The following is a 21,051-nucleotide window of genomic DNA, read 5'->3' on the forward strand; positions in this document are numbered from 1 at the left end:
TAAAACTGGGGCTTCTAGAAGTGCGTGTCAGCGGCTCTGAAGCTCTGAGTCAGGTTGTGAAGTGGCCTGCACATGCTAATGGCCCAATTAGACCACATCCTGATGTGGAGCTGTGCCATTTTACACACTCCACCACTGCATTAGTGCGCTTGTATTTTGACACTTTGGGGCTCAATTTTCCAATGAAGTGAATGTATTAGTGATGAATGTGTCTGGGAGGCTGGTTGCTTTTTTTTTTCATGTTTGAGGGGGGGACTTTTTTCCCGTCAGAAACGGCTCTGGAATCACCGACCGTTTGAACCACAGGGCATCCATCATTTACCCGGCCACCTAGGAGAGAGGGGGGAGAGAAGGAGAAGAAGAAAGGGAGAGAGAGAGAGAGGAAGAAAAAGAGGAGGGTGGAAAGAGAGAGAGAGAAAATACAGGGAACTAAACAGGAAAATATATGCCAAACTCTGAGCCTTAAATTGAACCTTTCTGTCTGCTCCCTCAAACAACAACACGATGCCTATGACCTATGCCCTCTGAAGGCCATCGTGAATTTCATAGTGGTGTGTGTGGGAGGGAGGTCTGTGTGTGTGCGTGCGTGTGTAAGTGAGGGGGGTCTGGGGTAAATGGTAATGTAATTAACCGTGTTGGCTCCTTGACCTCTGTCCGCTGACACCTGACTGACATTGAGGAGCTGCTGGAGCACTTGGCGAAGGCAACACCGTCGCTGCAGTACCTCAGCCTGCTGGGAAACGAGGCCTGTCCCAACCAGCTGGTCAGCCTGGACAAGGATGAGGACGACTACCAGAGATACAGGTACACACTCACACACATAGGTCATTGCCAAAGAGTCGCACAGTGATGATGTCATAACAACATTGGTGTCTGTTCTCTGTCCTGTTCAGGATTCTAAACATACTTATTTTAAATAAAAGTTACATGAATCCTTTTTTCCCAATATTTGTTTTATTTTTTATTTACGTTTTTTTAAACATTTTTGTAGGTTATTATATTTGTGTATAATTTTTATATTTAGTGTATTTTTATTTACACTGAATGAGGAACAAACATTCCTTGTCCCAACCAGATTGTGGATGGAACCTCATGGTTGTAAAAGCTTCCTCTCCACATTCTGGTTGGGCAAAATGCATTTCATGTGTGACTAGTCACCGCCACAAATGAGTGTTTACTAGCAGAGCAGACCATGCATTAAACATCACAGCCTCTCCTCAAGCCATGCAATGTGACCACCCTTTGTCAGCCTCTTTTACATGAAACACGATAAAAGGAAAAAACACACATTCTCTTTTGTCTGTTTTAGCCCTAAGTGCTTATTTCTGACTCTGTGTTCTGTATTAATCATTTACTAGCACCAACGATTGGCTGTAAGCCTCTCTGTCTCTCTCTTTCTCCCTGACTCTGTCTCTATCTCTCGGGCTCACCCTCACTCTTTTTGTATCTCTCTGTCTCTCTCTCTCTCTCTCTCTCTCTCTCTCTCTCTCTCTCTCTCTCTCTCTCTCTCTCTCTCTCTCTTTCTTTCTCTCTTTCTCTCTTTCTCCCCCTCCCATACCTATCTTACTGCTAAGTGAAGCCGTTCTGCACTGACTGACTGAGTGCTGACACTGTCTATGCTCTTGTTATGTAATATTCATAATGTGTCACACTGTAAAACATCAATTTAAGCCTGGTGCAGATTCCATGTCTGACGGGGTTAGGCTGTATGCAGGTCATGACAACTCTGGCCCAGGGCAGGGAATAGGCCGTGTCTATGAAGCCCCAGTCTCAGCCTCTAAGCCTCAGCCAGGCCCCTGCCCCCGACAGGCTCACAGGCCATCTCAATTACCAAGGGCAGCAGTCAACTGCTGTGGCACTCATTGGACTATTTAAAAAAAAGTCCAATAACATAAAGATGGAACACAGAAATTGAAAAATACACACACTTTGGGTGTTGAAGCTAGGATACAGTAACAACAGAATTATTCTAGCACAGAAGCATCCTGTCTCGTAATGGGATACACGGCACTGCCATGAGGTTGAGGGGTGGAATACTCTCTCTCTTGCGCTCCTTCGAGGCTCTCTCTCTCTCTCTCTCTCTCTCTCTCTCTCTCTCTCTCTCTCTCTCTGTGTTGTGGAGGAAAAATGACCTTCGAGCGATGTCATACTCCCATCGTGACACAGAGCCTATTGTTACTTGTCATGTTTACACGCAGACTCGAATGACATAATCTCGTTTCGAGATCTCTTGTTCCTCCCTGATCAAAGACTTGCTACAGGTGGACAGTTTTGCCTCAGGTGCCCTTTAACCACCACATGCACTCAGCCCGGTGCTCACTCAACCCTCAACCCATCCACTCAACCCTCAACCCATCCACTTAACCCTCAACCCATCCACTTAACCCTCAACCATCCACTCAACCCTCAACCCATCCACTCAACCTCAACCCATTCACTCAACCTCAACACATTCACTCAACCTCAACCCATCAAATCAACCCTCAACCCATTCACTCAACCCTCAACCATCCACTCAGCCCTCAACCATCCACTCAGCCCTCAACCATCCACTCAACCTAAAGCCATTCACTCAACCCTCAAGCCATTCATTCAACCTCAACACATCCATTCAACCCTTAACCATCCACTCAGCCTAAACCCATCCACTCAACCTCAACCCTCATCCCATTCACTCAACCTTAACCCATTCACTTAATCTTCAACCCAAACACTCAACCTTAACCCATCCACTCAACCTCAACCATCCACTCAACCTTAACCATCCACTCAGCCTAAACCCATCCACTCAACCTCGACCCTCAACCCATTCACTCAACCTTAACCCATTCACTTAATCCTCAACCATCCACTCAACCCTCAACCCATCCACTCAACCCTCAACCCATCCACTTAACCCTCAACCCATCCACTTAACCCTCAACCATCCACTCAACCCTCAACCCATCCACTCAATCCTCAACCCATCCACTTAACCCTAAACCATCCACTCAACCCTCAACCCATCCACTCAACCTCAACCCATTCACTCAACCTCAACACATTCACTCAACCTCAACCCATCAACTCAACCCTCAACGCATTCACTCAGCCCTCAACCACCCACTCAGCCCTCAACCATCCACTCAACCTAAAGCCATTCACTCAACCCTCAAGCCATTCATTCAACCTCAACCCATCCATTCAACCCTTAACCATCCACTCAGCCTAAACCCATCCACTCAACCTCAACCATCCACTCAGTCTAAACCCATCCTCTCAACCTCGAACCTCAACCCATTCACTCAACCTTAACCCATTCACTTAATCCTCAACCCAACCACTCAACCTAAACCCATCCACTCATCCCTCAACCCATCTACTCAACCTAAGCCCATCCACTCATCCCTCAACCCATCAACTCAACCCTCAACCCATCCACTCAACCCTCAACCCATCCACTCAACCCTCAACCCATTCACTCAACCCTCAACACATTCACTCAAACTCAACCCATCAACTCAACCCATCCACTCAACCCTCAACCCATCCACTCAACCTCAACCCATCCACTCAACCCTCAACCCATTCACTTAACCCTCAACACATTCACTCAAACTCAACCCATCAACTCAAGCCATCCACTCAACCCTCAACCCATCTACTCAACCCTCAACCCAGCCAGTCAACCCTCAACCCATCCACTCAACTCTCAACCATCCACTCCACCACTAACCATCCACTCAACCTAAACCAATCCACTCAACCCTCAACCCATCCACTCAACCCTCAACACATTCAACCAAACTCAACCCATTAACTCAACCCATCCACTGAACCCTCAACCCATCCAGTCAACCCATCTACTCAACACTCAACCCATCTACTCAACCCTCAACCCATCCACTCAACCCTCAACCCATCCACTCAACCCTCAACCCATCCACTCAACCATCCACTCAACACTCAACCGATTCACTCAAACTCAAACCATCCACTCAACCATCAACCCATCCACCCAACCCTTAACACATTCACTCAACCATCAACACATTCACTCAACTCTCAACACATTCACTCAAACTCAACCCATCAACTCAACCCATCCACTCCACCCTTAACCATCCACTCCACCCTCAACCCATCTACTCAACCCTCAACCCATCTACTCAACCCTCAACCCATCCACTCAACCCTCAACCCATCCACTCAACCCTCAACCCATCCAGTCAACCTTCAACCCATCCATTCAACTCGCAACCATCCACTCCACCCCAAACCATCCACTCAACCTAAACCCATCCACTCAACCTCAAACCATCAACTCAACCATCTACTCAACCCATCCACTCAACCCTCAACCCATCCACTAAACCCTCAACCCATCCACTCAACCCTCAACCCATTCACTCAGCCGCGCCCTCAGAGCATGCGCAGACCAGCTGGCCGGTGTGTTTACGGACATATTCAATCAATCCCTATACCAGTCTGCTGTTCCCACATGCTTCAAGAGGGCCACCATTGTTCCTGTTCCCAAGAAAGCTAAGGTAACTGAGCTAAACGACTACCACCCCGTAGCACTCACTTCCGTCATCATGAAGTGCTTTGAGAGACTAGTCAAGGACCATATCACCTCCACCCTACCTGACACCCTAGACCCACTCCAATTTGCTTACCGCCCAAATAGGTCCACAGACGATACAATCTCAACCACACTGCACACTGCCCTAACCCACCTGGACAAGAGGAATACCTATGTGAGAATGCTGTTCATCGACTACAGCTCGGCATTCAACACCATAGTACCCTCCAAGCTCGTCATCAAGCTCGAGACCCTGGGTCTCGACCCCGCCCTGTGCAACTGGGTACTGGACTTCCTGACGGGCCGCCCCCAGGTGGTGAGGGTAGGCAACAACATCTCCTCCCCGCTGATCCTCAACACGGGGCCCCACAAGGGTGCGTTCTGAGCCCTCTCCTGTACTCCCTGTTCACCCACGACTGCGTGGCCACGCACGCCTCCAACTCAATCATCAAGTTTGCGGACGACACAACAGTGGTAGGCTTGATTACCAACAACGACGAGACGGCCTACAGGGAGGAGGTGAGGGCCCTCGGAGTGTGGTGTCAGGAAAATAACCTCACACTCAATGTCAACAAAACTAAGGAGATGATTGTGGACTTCAGGAAACAGCAGAGGGAACACCCCCTATCCACATCGATGGAACAGTAGTGGAGAGGGTAGCTAGTTTTAAGTTCCTCGGCATACACATCACAGACAAACTGAATTGGTCCACTCACACTGACAGCGTCGTGAAGAAGGCGCAGCAGCGCCTATTCAACCTCAGGAGGCTGAAGAAATTCGGCTTGTCACCAAAAGCACTCACAAACTTCTACAGATGCACAATCGAGAGCATCCTGGCGGGCTGTATCACCGCCTGGTACGGCAACTGCTCCGCCCTCAACCGTAAGGCTCTCCAGAGGGTAGTGAGGACTGCACAACGCATCACCGGGGGCAAACTACCTGCCCTCCAGGACACCTACACCACCCGTTGTTACAGGAAGGCCATAAAGATCATCAAGGACATCAACCACCCGAACCACTGCCTGTTCACCCCGCTATCATCCAGAAGGCGAGGTCAGTACAGGTGCATCAAAGCTGGGACCGAGAGACTGAAAAACAGCTTCTATCTCAAGGCCATCAGACTGTTAAACAGCCACCACTAACACTGAGTGGCTGCTGCCAACACACTGTCATTGACACTGACCCAACTCCAGCCATTTTAATAATGGGAATTGATGGGAAATGATGTAAATATATCACTAGCCACTTTAAACAATGCTACCTTATATAATGTTACTTACCCTACATTATTAATCTCATATGCATATGTATATACTGTACTCTACATCATCGACTGCATCCTTATGTAACACATGTATCACTAGCCACTTTAACTATGCCACTTTGTTTACTTTGTCTACACACTCATCTCATATGTATATACTGTACTCGATACCATCTACTGTATGCTGCTCTGTACCATCACTCATTCATATATCCTTATGTACATGTTCCTTACCCCCTTACACTGTGTATAAGACAGTAGTTTTGGAATTGTTAGTTAGATTACTTGTTGGTTATCACTGCATTGTCGGAACTAGAAGCACAAGCATTTCGCTACACTCGCATTAACATCTGCTAACCATGTGTATGTGACAAATAAAATTTGATTTGATTTGATTTGATCCACTCAACCCTCAACCCATCAACTAAACCCTCAAATCATCCACTCAACCCTCAACCCATTCACTAAACCATCCACTCAACCCATCCACTCAACCCTCAACCCATCCACCCAACCCTCAACACATTCACTCAACCATCAACACATTCACTCAACCTCAACCCATCAACGCAACCCATCCACTCAACCATCAAACCATCCACTCAACCATCCACTCCACCCTTAACCATCCACTCAACCTAAACCCATCCACTCAACCTCAGCCCATCCACTCAACCCGTGCACTCAACCCTCAACCATCCACTCAGCCCTCAACCATCCACTCAGCCCTCAACCATCCACTCAACCTAAAGCCATTCACTCAACCCTCAACCCATTCATTCAACCTCAACCCATCCATTCAACCCTCAACCATCCACACAGCCTAAACCCATCCACTCAACCTCGACCCTCAAACCATTCACTCAACCTTAACCCATTCACTTAATCCTCAACCCAACCACTCAACCTAAGCCCATCCACTCATCCCTCAACCCATCAACTCAACCCTCAACCCATCCACTAAACCTCAACCATCCACTCAACCTAAACCCATCCACTCAACCTCAACCCATTCACTCAACCTCAACCCATCCACTCAACCCTCAACCCATCCACTCAACCCTCAACCCATTCACTCAACCCTCAACACATTCACTCAAACTCAACCCATCAACTCAACCCATCCACTCAACCCTCAACCCATCCACTCAACTTCAACCCATCCACTCAACCCTCAACCCATTCACTTAACCCTCAACCCATCCACTCAACCCTCAACCCATCCACTCAACCATCCACTCAACACTCAACCCATTCACTCAAACTTAAACCATCCACTCAATCTCAACCATCAACCCTTCCACTCAACCCTCAACCCATCCACTCAACCCATCCACTCAACCGTCCACTCAACCTCAACCCCTTCACTCAATCCTCAACCCATCAACTCAACCTCAACCCATCCACTCAACCTCAACCATCCACTCAACCTAAACCCATCAACTCAACCTCAGCCCATCCACTCAACCTCAACCCATCCACTCATCCCTCAACCCATCAACTCAACCCTCAACCTATCTACTCAACCCTCAACCCATCTACTCAGCCCAAACCCATCCACTCAACCTCGACCCTCAACCCATTCACTCAACCTTAAGCCATTCACTTAATCCTCAACCCAACCACTCAACCTAAACCCATCCACTCATCCCTCAACCCATCAACTCAATCCTCAACCCATCCACTCAACCTCAACCATTCACTGAACCTCAATCCATCCACTCAACCTCAACCCATCCACTCATCCCTCAACCCATCAACTCAACCCTCAACCCATCTACTCAACCCTCAACCCATCCACTCAACCTCAACCATCCACTTAACCTAAACCCATCAACTCAACCCATCCACTCAACCCATCTACTCAACTCTCAACCCATCCACTCAACCCTCAACCCATGCACTCAACCCTCAACCATCCACTCAGCCCTCAACCATCCACTCAACCTAAAGCCATTCACTCAACCCTCAACCCATTCATTCAACCTCAACCCATCCATTCAACCCTCAACCATCCACTCAGCCTAAACCTATCCACTCAACCTCGACCCTCAACCCATTCACTCAACCTTAACCCATTCACTTAATCCTCAACCCAACCACTCAACCTAAACCCATCCACTCATCCCTCAACTCATCAACTCAACCCTCAACCCATCCACTCAACCTAAACCCATCCACTCAACCTCACACCATTCACTCAATCTCAACCCATTCACTCAAGCCTCAACACATACACTCAAACTCAACCCATCAACTCAACTCATCCACTCAACCCTCAACCCATCTACTCAACCCATCTACTCAACCCTCAACCCATCAACTCAACCCTCAACCCATCCACTCAACCCTCAACCCATTCACTCAACCCTCAACACATTCACTCAAACTCAACCCATCAACTTAACCCATCCACTCAACCCTCAACCCATTCACTCAACCTCAACCCATCCACTTAACCCTCAACCCATCCACTCAACCCATCTACTCAACCCTCAACCCATTCACTCAACCCTCAACACATTCACTCAACCTCAACCCATCCACTCATCCCTCAACCCATCAACTCAATCCTCAACCCATCCACTCAACCCTCAACCCATTCACTCAACCTTCAACACATTCACTCAAACTCAACCCATCAACTCAACCCATCCACTCAACCTCAACCCATCCACTCAACCTCAACCCATCCACTCATCCCTCAACCCATCAACTCAACCCTCAACCCATCCACTCAACTCTCAACCCATCCACTCAACCCTCAACACATCCACTCAACCCTCAACCCATCCACTCAACCATCCACTCAACACTCAACCCATTCACTCAAACTTAAACCATCCACTCAATCTCAACCATCAACCCTTCCACTCAACCCTCAACCCATCCACTCAACCCATCCACTCAACCGTCCACTCAACCTCAACCCCTTCACTCAATCCTCAACACATTTACTCAACCTCAACCCATCCACTCAACCTCAACCATCCACTCAACCTAAACCCATCAACTCAACCTCAGCCCATCCACTCAACCTCAACCCATCCACTCATCCCTCAACCCATCAACTCAACCCTCAACCTATCTACTCAACCCTCAACCCATCTACTCAGCCCAAACCCATCCACTCAACCTCGACCCTCAACCCATTCACTCAACCTTAAGCCATTCACTTAATCCTCAACCCAACCACTCAACCTAAACCCATCCACTCAACCTCAACCCATCCACTCATCCCTCAACCCATCAACTCAACCCTCAACCCATCCACTCAACTCTCAACCCATCCACTCAACCCTCAACCCATCCACTCAACCCTCAACCCATCCACTCAACCATCCACTCAACACTCAACCCATTCACTCAAACTTAAACCATCCACTCAATCAACAACCATCAACCCTTCCACTCAACCCTCAACCCATCCACTCAACCCATCCACTCAACCGTCCACTCAACCTCAACCCCTTCACTCAAGCCTCAACACATTTACTCAACCTCAACCATCCACTCAACCTCAACCCATTCACTCAACTCTCAACCCATTCACTCAGCCCTCAACCCATTGACTCAACCCTCTACCCATTCACTCAACCCATCCACTCAACCTCAACCATCCACTCAACCTAAACCCATCCACTCAACCTCAACCCATTCACTCAACCTCAACCCATCAACTCAACCCATCCACTCAACCCTCAACCCATTCACTCAACCTCAACCCGTCCACTCAACCTCAACCCATCCACTCAACCTCAACCCATCCACTCATCCACTCAACCCATCAAACCCAACCCATCCACTCAACCTCAACCCATCCACTCAACCTCAACCCATCCACTCATCCCTCAACCCATCAACTCAACCCTCAACCTTATCCACTCAACCCAACCATCAACCCATCCACTCAACCCTCAACCCATCCACTCAACCCATCCCTCAACCCATCCACTCAACCCCAAGCCATTCACTCAATCCTCAACCCATTCCAACCTCAACCTCAAACCCATCCACTCAACCTCAACCCATCCACTCAACCCTCAACCCATCAACTCAACCCTCAACCCATCCACTCAACCCTCAACCCATCCACTCAACCCTCAACCCATCCACTCAACCTCAACCCATCCACTCAACCATCCACTCAACCTCAACCCATTCACTCAAACTTAAACCATCCACTCAATCAACAATCCATCAACCCATCCACTCAACCCTCAACCCATCCACTCAACCCATCCACTCAACCCTCCACCCCTCAACCTCAACCCCTTCACTCAAGCCTCAACACATTTACTCAACCTCAACCATCCACTCAACCTCAACCCATTCACTCAACTCTCAACCCATTCCACTCAGCCCTCAACCCATTGACTCAACCCTCAACCCATTCACTCAACCCATCCACCACTCAACCTCAACCATCCACTCAACCTAAACCCATCCACTCAACCTCAACCCATTCACTCAACCTCAACCCATCAACTCAACCCAACCCACTCAACTCAACCCATTCACTCAACCCTCAACCCATTCACTCAACCTCAACCCATCCACTCAACCTCAACCCATCCACTCAACCTCAACCCATCCACTCATCCCTCAACCCATCAACTCAACCCTCAACCCATCCACTCAACCCTCAACCCATCCACTCAACCCTCAACCCATCCACTCAACCATCCACTCAACCTCAACCCATTCACTTCAAACTTAAACCATCCACTCAACCTCAACCATCAACCCATCCACTCAACCCTCAACCCATCCACTCAACCCATCCACTCAACCGTCCACTCAACCCAACCCCTTCACTCAATCCTCAACACATCCACTCAACCTCAACCATCAACTCAACCCATCCACTCAACCTCAACCCATCCACTCAACCCTCAACCCATTCACTCAACCCCATCAACCCCATCAACCCTGAACCATCCACTCACCCTCAACCCATCCACTCAACCCTCAACCCATCCACTCAACCCATCCACTCAACCTCAACCATCCACTCACCCTCAACCCACTCAAACCCATCCACTCAACCTCAACCCATTCACTCAACCTCAACCCATCCACTCAACCCATCAACCCATCCATCCACTCAACCCTCAACCCATCCACTCAACCTCAACCCATCCACTTATCCCTCAACCCATCAACTCAACCCTCAACCCATCCACTCAACCCTCAACCCATCCACTCAACCCTCAACCTAAACATTCATTCAAACTCAACCCAATCCAACTCAACCCATCCACTCAACCTCAACCCATCTCACTCAACCCACAACCCATCCACTCAACCCTCAACCCATCCACTCAACCCTCAACCCATCCACTCAACCTCAACCATCCACTCATCCCTCAACCATCCTCAACAATCTAAACCCATCCACTCAACCTCAACCTGTTCACTCAACCCTCAACACATTCACTCAACCTCAACCCATCAACTCAACCCATCCCCATCCACTCAACCCTCAACCCATCCACTCAACCTCAACCCATCCACTCAACCTCAACCCATTCACTCAACCCTCAACCCTCAACCATTCACTCAACCTCAACCCATCAACTCAACCCAACCATCCACTCAACTCTCAACCATCCACTCCACCCATCCACTCCACTCAACCATCCACTCAACCTCAACCCATCCACTCAACCTCAACCCATCCACTCAACCCATTCACTCAAACTTAAACCATCCACTCAACCTCAACCCATCAACCCAACCCATCCACTCAACCCTCAACCCAACCAGTCAACCCATCCACTCAACCGTCCACTCAACCCTCAACACATTCACTCAACCTCAACCCCTTCATCAACTCAACCCATCCACCCATCCACTCAACCTCAACCATCCACTCAACCCTCAACCCATTCACTCAACCCTCAACCCATTCACTCAGCCCTCAACCCATCCACTCAACCCTCAACCCCATCCACTCAACCATCCACTCCACCCTGAACCATCCACTCCACCCTCAACCCACCCACTCAAACCTCAACCCATCCACTCAACCCATCCACTCAACCCTCAACCATCCACTCAGCCCTCAACGATCCACTCATCCCTCAACCATCCACTCAACCCTCAACCCATCCACTCAATCCTCAACCCATTCACTCAACCCTCAACCCATTCACTCAACCCATCCACTCAACCCTCATCCCATCCACTAAACCTCAACCCATCCACGCAACCTCAACCATCAACCCATCCACTCAACCCTCAACCCATCCACTCAACCCATCCACTCAACCGTCCACTCAACCTAAACCCCTTCACTCAAGCCTCAACACATTCACTCAACCTCAATCCATCAACTCAACCCATCCACTCAACCTCAACCCATTCACTCAACCGTCAACACATTCACTCAAACTCAACCCATCAACTCAACCCATCCACTCAACCCTCAACCCATCCACTCAACCCATCCACTCAACCGTCCACTCAACCTCAACCCCTTCACTCAATCCTCAAAACATTCACTCAACCTCAATCCATCAACTCAACCCATCCCCTCAACCCTCAACCCATTCACTCAACCCTCAACACATTCACTCAAACTCAACCCATCAACTCAACCCATCCACTCAACCCTCAACCCATCCACTCAACCCTCAACCCATCTACTCAACCCTCAACCCATCCACTCAACCCTCAAGCCATCCAGTCAACCCTCAACCCATCCACTCAACTCTCAACCATCCACTCAGCTCTCAACCATCCTCTCAATCTAAACCCATCCACTCAACCTCAACCTGTTCACTCAACCCTCAACACATTCACTCAACCTCAACCCATCAACTCAACCCTCAACCCATTCACTCAACCCTCAACACATTCATTCAACCTCAACCCATCAACTCAACCCATCCACTCAACCCTCAACCCATACACACAAACTAAACCCATCCACTCAACCGCAACCCATTCACTCAACCCTCAACACATTCATTCAACCCATCAACTCAACCCTCAACCCCATCCACTCAACCCTCAACCATCCACCCACCCTGAACCATCCACTCAACCTAAACCCATCCACTCAACCCTCAACCCATTCATGCAACCTCAACCCATCCATTCAACTCTCAACCATCCACTCAGCCTAAACCCATCCACTCAACCTCGACCGTCAACCCATTCACTCAACTTTAACCCATTCACTTAATCCTCAACCCAACCACTCAACCTAAACCCATCCACTCATCCCTCAACTCATCAACTCAACCCTCAACCCATCCACTCAACCTCAACCATCCACTCAACCTAAACCCATCCACTCAACCTCACACCATTCACTCAACCTCAACCCATCCACTCAACCTCAACCCATCCACTCAACCTCCACCCATCCACTCAAGCCTCAACCCATTCACTCAAGCCTCAACACATTCACTCAAACTCAACCCATCAACTCAACCCTCAACCCATCCACTCAACCCATCTACTCAACCCATCAACTCAACCCTCAACCCATTCACTCAACCTCAACCCATCCACTTAACCCTCAACCCACCCACTCAACCCTAAACCCATCAACTCAACCCTCAACCCATCAACTCAACCCTCAACCCATTCACTCAGCCCTCAACCCATCAACTCAACCCTCAACCCATCCACTCAACCCTCAACCCATTCACTCAACCTCAACCCATCCACTCAACCTCAACCCATCCACTCAACCCTCAACCCATCCACTCAACCTCAACTCATCCACTTATCCCTCAACCCATCAACTCAACCCTCAACCCATCCCCTCAAACCTCAACCCATTCACTCAACCTCAACCCATCCACTCAACCTCAACCCATCCACTCATCCCTCAACCCATCAACTCAACCCTCAACCCATCCACTCAACCCTCAACCCCTTCACTCAACCCTCAACACATTCACTCAAACTCAACCCATCAACTCAACCCATCCACTCAACCCTCAACCCGTCCACTCAACCTCAACCCATCCACTCAACCTCAACCCATCCACTCAGCCCTGAACCCATCAACTCAACCCTCAACCCATTCACTCAACCCTCTACCCATTCACTCAACCCATCCACTCAACCTCAACCATCCACTCAACCTAAACCCATCCACTCAACCTCAACCCATTCACTCAACCTCAACCCATCCACTCAACCTCAACCCATCCACTCAACCCTCAACCCATCCACTCAACCTCAACCCATCCACTTATCCCTCAACCCATCAACTCAACCCTCAACCCATCCCCTCAACCCTCAACCCATTCACTAAACCCTCAACACATTCATTCAAACTCAACCCATCAACTCAACCCATCCACTCAACCCTCAACCCATCTACTCAACCCTCAACCCATCCACTCAACCCTCAACCCATCCACTCAACCCTCAACCCATCCACTCAACTCTCAACCATCCACTCATCCCTCAACCATCCTCTCAATCTAAACCCATCCACTCAACCTCAACCTGTTCACTCAACCCTCAACACATTCACTCAACCTCAACCCATCAACTCAACCCATCCACTCAACCCTCAACCCATACACGCAAACTAAACCCATCCACTCAACCGCAACCCATTCACTCAACCCTCAACACATTCACTCAACCTCAACCCATCAACTCAACCCATCCACTCAACCCTCAACCATCCACTCCACCCTGAACCATCCACTCAAGCTAAACCCATCCACTCAACCTCAACCCATCCACTCAACCCATTCACTCAAACTTAAACCATCCACTCAACCTCAACCATCAACCCATGCACTCAACCCTCAACCCAACCAGTCAACCCATCCACTCAACCGTCCACTCAACCTCAACCCCTTCACTCAATCCTCAACACATCCACTCAACCTCAACCATCCACTCAACCCTCAACCCATTCACTCAACCCTCAACCCATTCACTCAGCCCTCAACCCATCCACTCAACCCTCAACCCCATCCACTCAACCATCCACTCCACCCTGAACCATCCACTCCACCCTCAACCCACCCACTCAAACCTCAACCCATCCACTCAACCCATCCACTCAACCCTCAACCATCCACTCAGCCCTCAACGATCCACTCATCCCTCAACCATCCACTCAACCCTCAACCCATCCACTCAATCCTCAACCCATTCACTCAACCCATTCAACCCATTCACTCAACCCATCCACTCAACCCTCATCCCATCCACTAAACCTCAACCCATCCACGCAACCTCAACCATCAACCCATCCACTCAACCCTCAACCCATCCACTCAACCCATCCACTCAACCGTCCACTCAACCTAAACCCCTTCACTCAAGCCTCAACACATTCACTCAACCTCAATCCATCAACTCAACCCATCCACTCAACCTCAACCCATTCACTCAACCGTCAACACATTCACTCAAACTCAACCCATCAACTCAACCCATCCACTCAACCCTCAACCCATCCAACCTCAACCCATCCACTCAACCGTCCACTCAACCTCAACCCCTTCACTCAATCCTCAACACATTCACTCAACCTCAATCCATCAACTCAACCCATCCCCTCAACCCTCAACCCATTCACTCAACCCTCAACACATTCACTCAAACTCAACCCATCAACTCAACCCATCCACTCAATCCTCAACCCATCCACTCAACCCTCAACCCATCTACTCAACCCTCAACCCATCCACTCAACCCTCAAGCCATCCAGTCAACCCTCAACCCATCCACTCAACTCTCAACCATCCACTCAGCTCTCAACCATCCTCTCAATCTAAACCCATCCACTCAACCTCAACCTGTTCACTCAACCCTCAACACATTCACTCAACCTCAACCCATCAACTCAACCCTCAACCCATTCACTCAACCCTCAACACATTCATTCAACCTCAACCCATCAACTCAACCCATCCACTCAACCCTCAACCCATACACACAAACTAAACCCATCCACTCAACCGCAACCCATTCACTCAACCCTCAACACATTCACTCAACCTCAACCCATCAACTCAACCCTCAACCCCATCCACTCAACCCTCAACCATCCACTCCACCCTGAACCATCCACTCAACCTAAACCCATCCACTCAACCCTCAACCCATTCATGCAACCTCAACCCATCCATTCAACTCTCAACCATCCACTCAGCCTAAACCCATCCACTCAACCTTGACCGTCAACCCATTCACTCAACTTTAACCCATTCACTTAATCCTCAACCCAACCACTCAACCTAAACCCATCCACTCATCCCTCAACTCATCAACTCAACCCTCAACCCATCCACTCAACCTCAACCATCCACTCAACCTAAACCCATCCACTCAACCTCACACCATTCACTCAACCTCAACCCATCCACTCAACCTCAACCCATCCACTCAACCTCCACCCATCCACTCAACCCTCAACCCATTCACTCAAGCCTCAACACATTCACTCAAACTCAACCCATCAACTCAACCCTCAACCCATCCACTCAACCCATCTACTCAACCCATCAACTCAACCCTCAACCCATTCACTCAACCTCAACCCATCCACTTAACCCTCAACCCACCCACTCAACCCTAAACCCATCAACTCAACCCTCAACCCATCAACTCAACCCTCAACCCATTCACTCAACCTCAACCCGTCCACTCAATCTCAACCCATCCACTCAACCTCAACCCATCCACTCAGCCCTCAACCCATCAACTCAACCCTCAACCCATCCACTCAACCCTCAACCCATTCACTCAACCTCAACCCATCCACTCAACCTCAACCCATCCACTCAACCCTCAACCCATCCACTCAACCTCAACTCATCCACTTATCCCTCAACCCATCAACTCAACCCTCAACCCATCCCCTCAACCCTCAACCCATCAACTCAACCCTCAACCCATCCCCTCAAACCTCAACCCATTCACTCAACCTCAACCCATCCACTCAACCTCAACCCATCCACTCATCCCTCAACCCATCAACTCAACCCTCAACCCATCCACTCAACCCTCAACCCCTTCACTCAACCCTCAACACATTCACTCAAACTCAACCCATCAACTCAACCCATCCACTCAACCCTCAACCCGTCCACTCAACCTCAACCCATCCACTCAACCTCAACCCATCCACTCAGCCCTGAACCCATCAACTCAACCCTCAACCCATCCACTCAACCTTCAACCCATTCACTCAACCTCAACCCATCCACTCAACCTCAACCCATCCACTCAACCCTCAACCCATCCACTCAACCCTCAACCATCCACTCAACCCTCAACCCATTCACTCAACCCTCAACCCATTCACTCAACTCTCAACCCATTCACTCAACCCTCAACCCATCAACTCAACCCATCCACTCAACCCTCAACCCATACACGCAAACTAAACCCATCCACTCAACCGCAACCCATTCACTCAACCCTCAACACATTCACTCAACCTCAACCCATCAACTCAACCCATCCACTCAACCCTCAACCCCATCCACTCAACCCTCAACCCATTCATTCAACCTCAACCCATCCATTCAACTCTCAACCATCCACTCAGCCTAAACCCATCCACTCAACGTCGACCCTCAACCCATTCACTCAACCTTAACCCATTCACTTAATCCTCAACCCAACCACTCAACCTAAACCCATCCACTCATCCCTCAACTCATCAACTCAACCCTCAACCCATCCACTCAACCTTAACCATCCACTCAACCTAAACCCATCCACTCAACCTCACAACATTCACTCAACCTCAACCATCCTCTCAATCTAAACCCATCCACTCAACCTCAACCTCCACCCATCCACTCAACCCTCAACCCATAAACTCAACCCTCAACCCATTCACTCAACCTCAACCCATCGACTTAACCCTCAACCCATCCACTCAACCCATCTACTCAACCCTCAACCCATCAACTTAACCCTCAACCCATCCACTCAACCCTCAACCCATTCACTCAACCCTCAACACATTCACTCAACCTCAACCCATCCACTCATCCCTCAACCCATCAACTTAACCCTCAACCCATCCACTCAACCCTCAACCCATTCACTCAACCCTCAACACATTCACTCAAACTCAACCCATCAACTCAACCCATCCACTCAACCCTCAACCCATTCACTCAACCTCAACCCGTCCACTCAACCTCAACCCATCCACTCAACCATCCACTCAACACTCAACCCATTCACTCAAACTTAAACCATCCACTCAACCTCAACCATCAACCCATCCACTCAACCCTCAACCCATCCACTCAACCCATCCACTCAACCGTCCACTCAACCTCAACCCCTTCACTCAAGCCTCAACACATTCACTCAACCTCAATCCATCAACTCAACCCATCCACTCAACCTCAACCCATTCACTCAACCGTCAACACATTCACTCAAACTCAACCCATCAACTCAACCCGTCCACTCAACCTCAACCCATCCACTCAACCTCAACCCATCCACTCAACCATCCACTCAACACTCAACCCATTCACTCAAACTTAAACCATCCACTCAACCTCAACCCATCCACTCAACCCTCAACCCATCCACTCAACCCATCCACTCAACCGTCCACTCAACCTCAACCCCTTCACTCAAGCCTCAACACATTCACTCAACCTCAATCCATCAACTCAACCCATCCACTCAACCTCAACCCATTCACTCAACCGTCAACACATTCACTCAAACTCAACCCATCAACTCAACCCATCCACTCAACCCTCAACCCATCCACTCAACCCATCCACTCAACCGTCCACTCAACCTCAACCCCTTCACTCAATCCTCAACACATTCACTCAACCTCAATCCATCAACTCAACCCATCCCCTCAACCCTCAACCCATTCACTCAACCCTCAACACATTCACTCAAACTCAACCCATCAACTCAACCCATCCACTCAACCCTCAACCCATCCACTCAACCCTCAACCAATCCACTCAACCCTCAACCCATCTACTCAACCCTCAACCCATCCACTCAACCCTCAAGCCATCCAGTCAACCCTCAACCCATCCACTCAACTCTCAACCATCCACTCAGCCCTCAACCATCCTCTCAATCTAAACCCATCCACTCAACCTCAACCTGTTCACTCAACCCTCAACACATTCACTCAACCTCAACCCATCAACTCAACCCTCAACCCATTCACTCAACCCTCAACACATTCACTCAACCTCAACCCATCAACTCAACCCATCCACTCAACCCTCAACCCCATCCACTCAACCCTCAACCCATTCATTCAACCTCAACCCATCCATTCAACTCTCAACCATCCACTCAGCCTAAACCCATCCACTCAACGTCGACCCTCAACCCATTCACTCAACCTTAACCCATTCACTTAATCCTCAACCCAACCACTCAACCTAAACCCATCCACTCATCCCTCAACTCATCAACTCAACCCTCAACCCATCCACTCAACCCTCAACCCATTCACTCAACCCTCAACACATTCACTCAACCTCAACCCATCCACTCATCCCTCAACCCATCAACTTAACCCTCAACCCATCCACTCAACCCTCAACTCATTCACTCAACCCTCAACACATTCACTCAAACTCACCCCATCAACTCAACCCATCCACTCAACCCTCAACCCATTCACTCAACCTCAACCCGTCCACTCAACCTCAACCTCAACCCATCCACTCAACCTCAACCCATCCACTCATCCCTCAACCCATCAACTCAACCCTCAACCCATCCACTCAACCCTCAACCCATCAACTCAACCCTCAACCCATCCACTCAACCCTCAACCCATCCACTCAACCATCCACTCAACACTCAACCCATTCACTCAAACTTAAACCATCCACGCAACCTCAACCATCAACCCATCCACTCAACCCTCAACCCATCCATTCAACCCATCCACTCAACCGTCCACTCAACCTCAACCCCTTCACTCAAGCCTCAACACATTCACTCAACCTCAATCCATCAACTCAACCCATCCACTCAACCTCAACCCATTCACTCAACCGTCAACACATTCACTCAAACTCAACCCATCAACTCAACCCATCCACTCAACCCTCAACCCATCCACTCAACCCATCCACTCAACCGTCCACTCAACCTCAACCCCTTCACTCAATCCTCAACACATTCACTCAACCTCAATCCATCAACTCAACCCATCCCCTCAACCCTCAACACATTCACTCAAACTCAACCCATCAACTCAACCCATCCACTCAACCCTCAACCCATCCACTCAACCCTCAACCCATCCACTCAACCCTCAACCCATCTACTCAACCCTCAACCCATCCACTCAACCCTCAAGCCATCCAGTCAACCCTCAACCCATCCACTCAACTCTCAACCATCCACTCAGCCCTCAACCATCCTCTCAATCTAAACCCATCCACTCAACCTCAACCTGTTCACTCAACCCTCAACACATTCACTCAACCTCAACCCATCAACTCAACCCTCAACCCATTCACTCAACCCTCAACACATTCATTCAACCTCAACCCATCAACTCAACCCATCCACTCAACCCTCAACCCATACACACAAACTAAACCCATCCACTCAACCGCAACCCATTCACTCAACCCTCAACACATTCACTCAACCTCAACCCATCAACTCAAATCAAATCAAAATCAAATCAAATCAAATTTCAAATCAAATCAAATCAAATCAAATTTATTTATATAGCCCTTCGTACATCAGCTGATATCTCAAAGTGCTGTACAGAAACCCAGCCTAAAACCCCAAACAGCAAACAATGCAGGTGTAAAAGCACGGTGGCTAGGAAAAACTCCCTAGAAAGGCCAAAACCTAGGAAGAAACCTAGAGAGGAACCGGGCTATGTGGGGTGGCCAGTCCTCTTCTGGCTGTGCCGGGTAGAGATTATAACAGAACATGACCAAGATGTTCAAATGTTCATAAATGACCAGCATGGTCAAATAATAATAAGGCAGAACAGTTGAAACTGGAGCAGCAGCACAGTCAGGTGGACTGGGGACAGCAAGGAGCCATCATGTCAGGTAGTCCTGGGGCACGGTCCTAGGGCTCAGGTCCTCCGAGAGAGAGAAAGAAAGAGAGAATTAGAGAGAGCATATGTGGGGTGGCCAGTCCTCTTCTGGCTGTGCCGGGTGGAGATTATAACAGAACGTGGCCAAGATGTTCAAATGTTCATAAATGACCAGCATGGTTGAATAATAGTAAGGCAGAACAGTTG

At 49.2% G+C, this 21,051-nt stretch overlaps 1 protein-coding gene across 1 annotated transcript in view; it reads left to right on the plus strand.

The window, feature by feature from the left end:
- LOC124038360 (leucine-rich melanocyte differentiation-associated protein-like) overlaps nt 1-21,051 on the plus strand; it is a 446,453-nt gene that overhangs the window by 305,006 nt on the left and 120,396 nt on the right. Inside the window, exon 4 of the mRNA XM_046354146.1 lies at nt 665-804. Within this exon, the coding sequence (XP_046210102.1) occupies nt 665-804 (140 nt within the window). The remainder of the gene's footprint in view (nt 1-664; nt 805-21,051) is intronic.

Source organism: Oncorhynchus gorbuscha, linkage group LG06, assembly GCF_021184085.1.
Source record: "Oncorhynchus gorbuscha isolate QuinsamMale2020 ecotype Even-year linkage group LG06, OgorEven_v1.0, whole genome shotgun sequence".
Taxonomy (NCBI): Eukaryota; Metazoa; Chordata; class Actinopteri; order Salmoniformes; family Salmonidae; genus Oncorhynchus; species Oncorhynchus gorbuscha.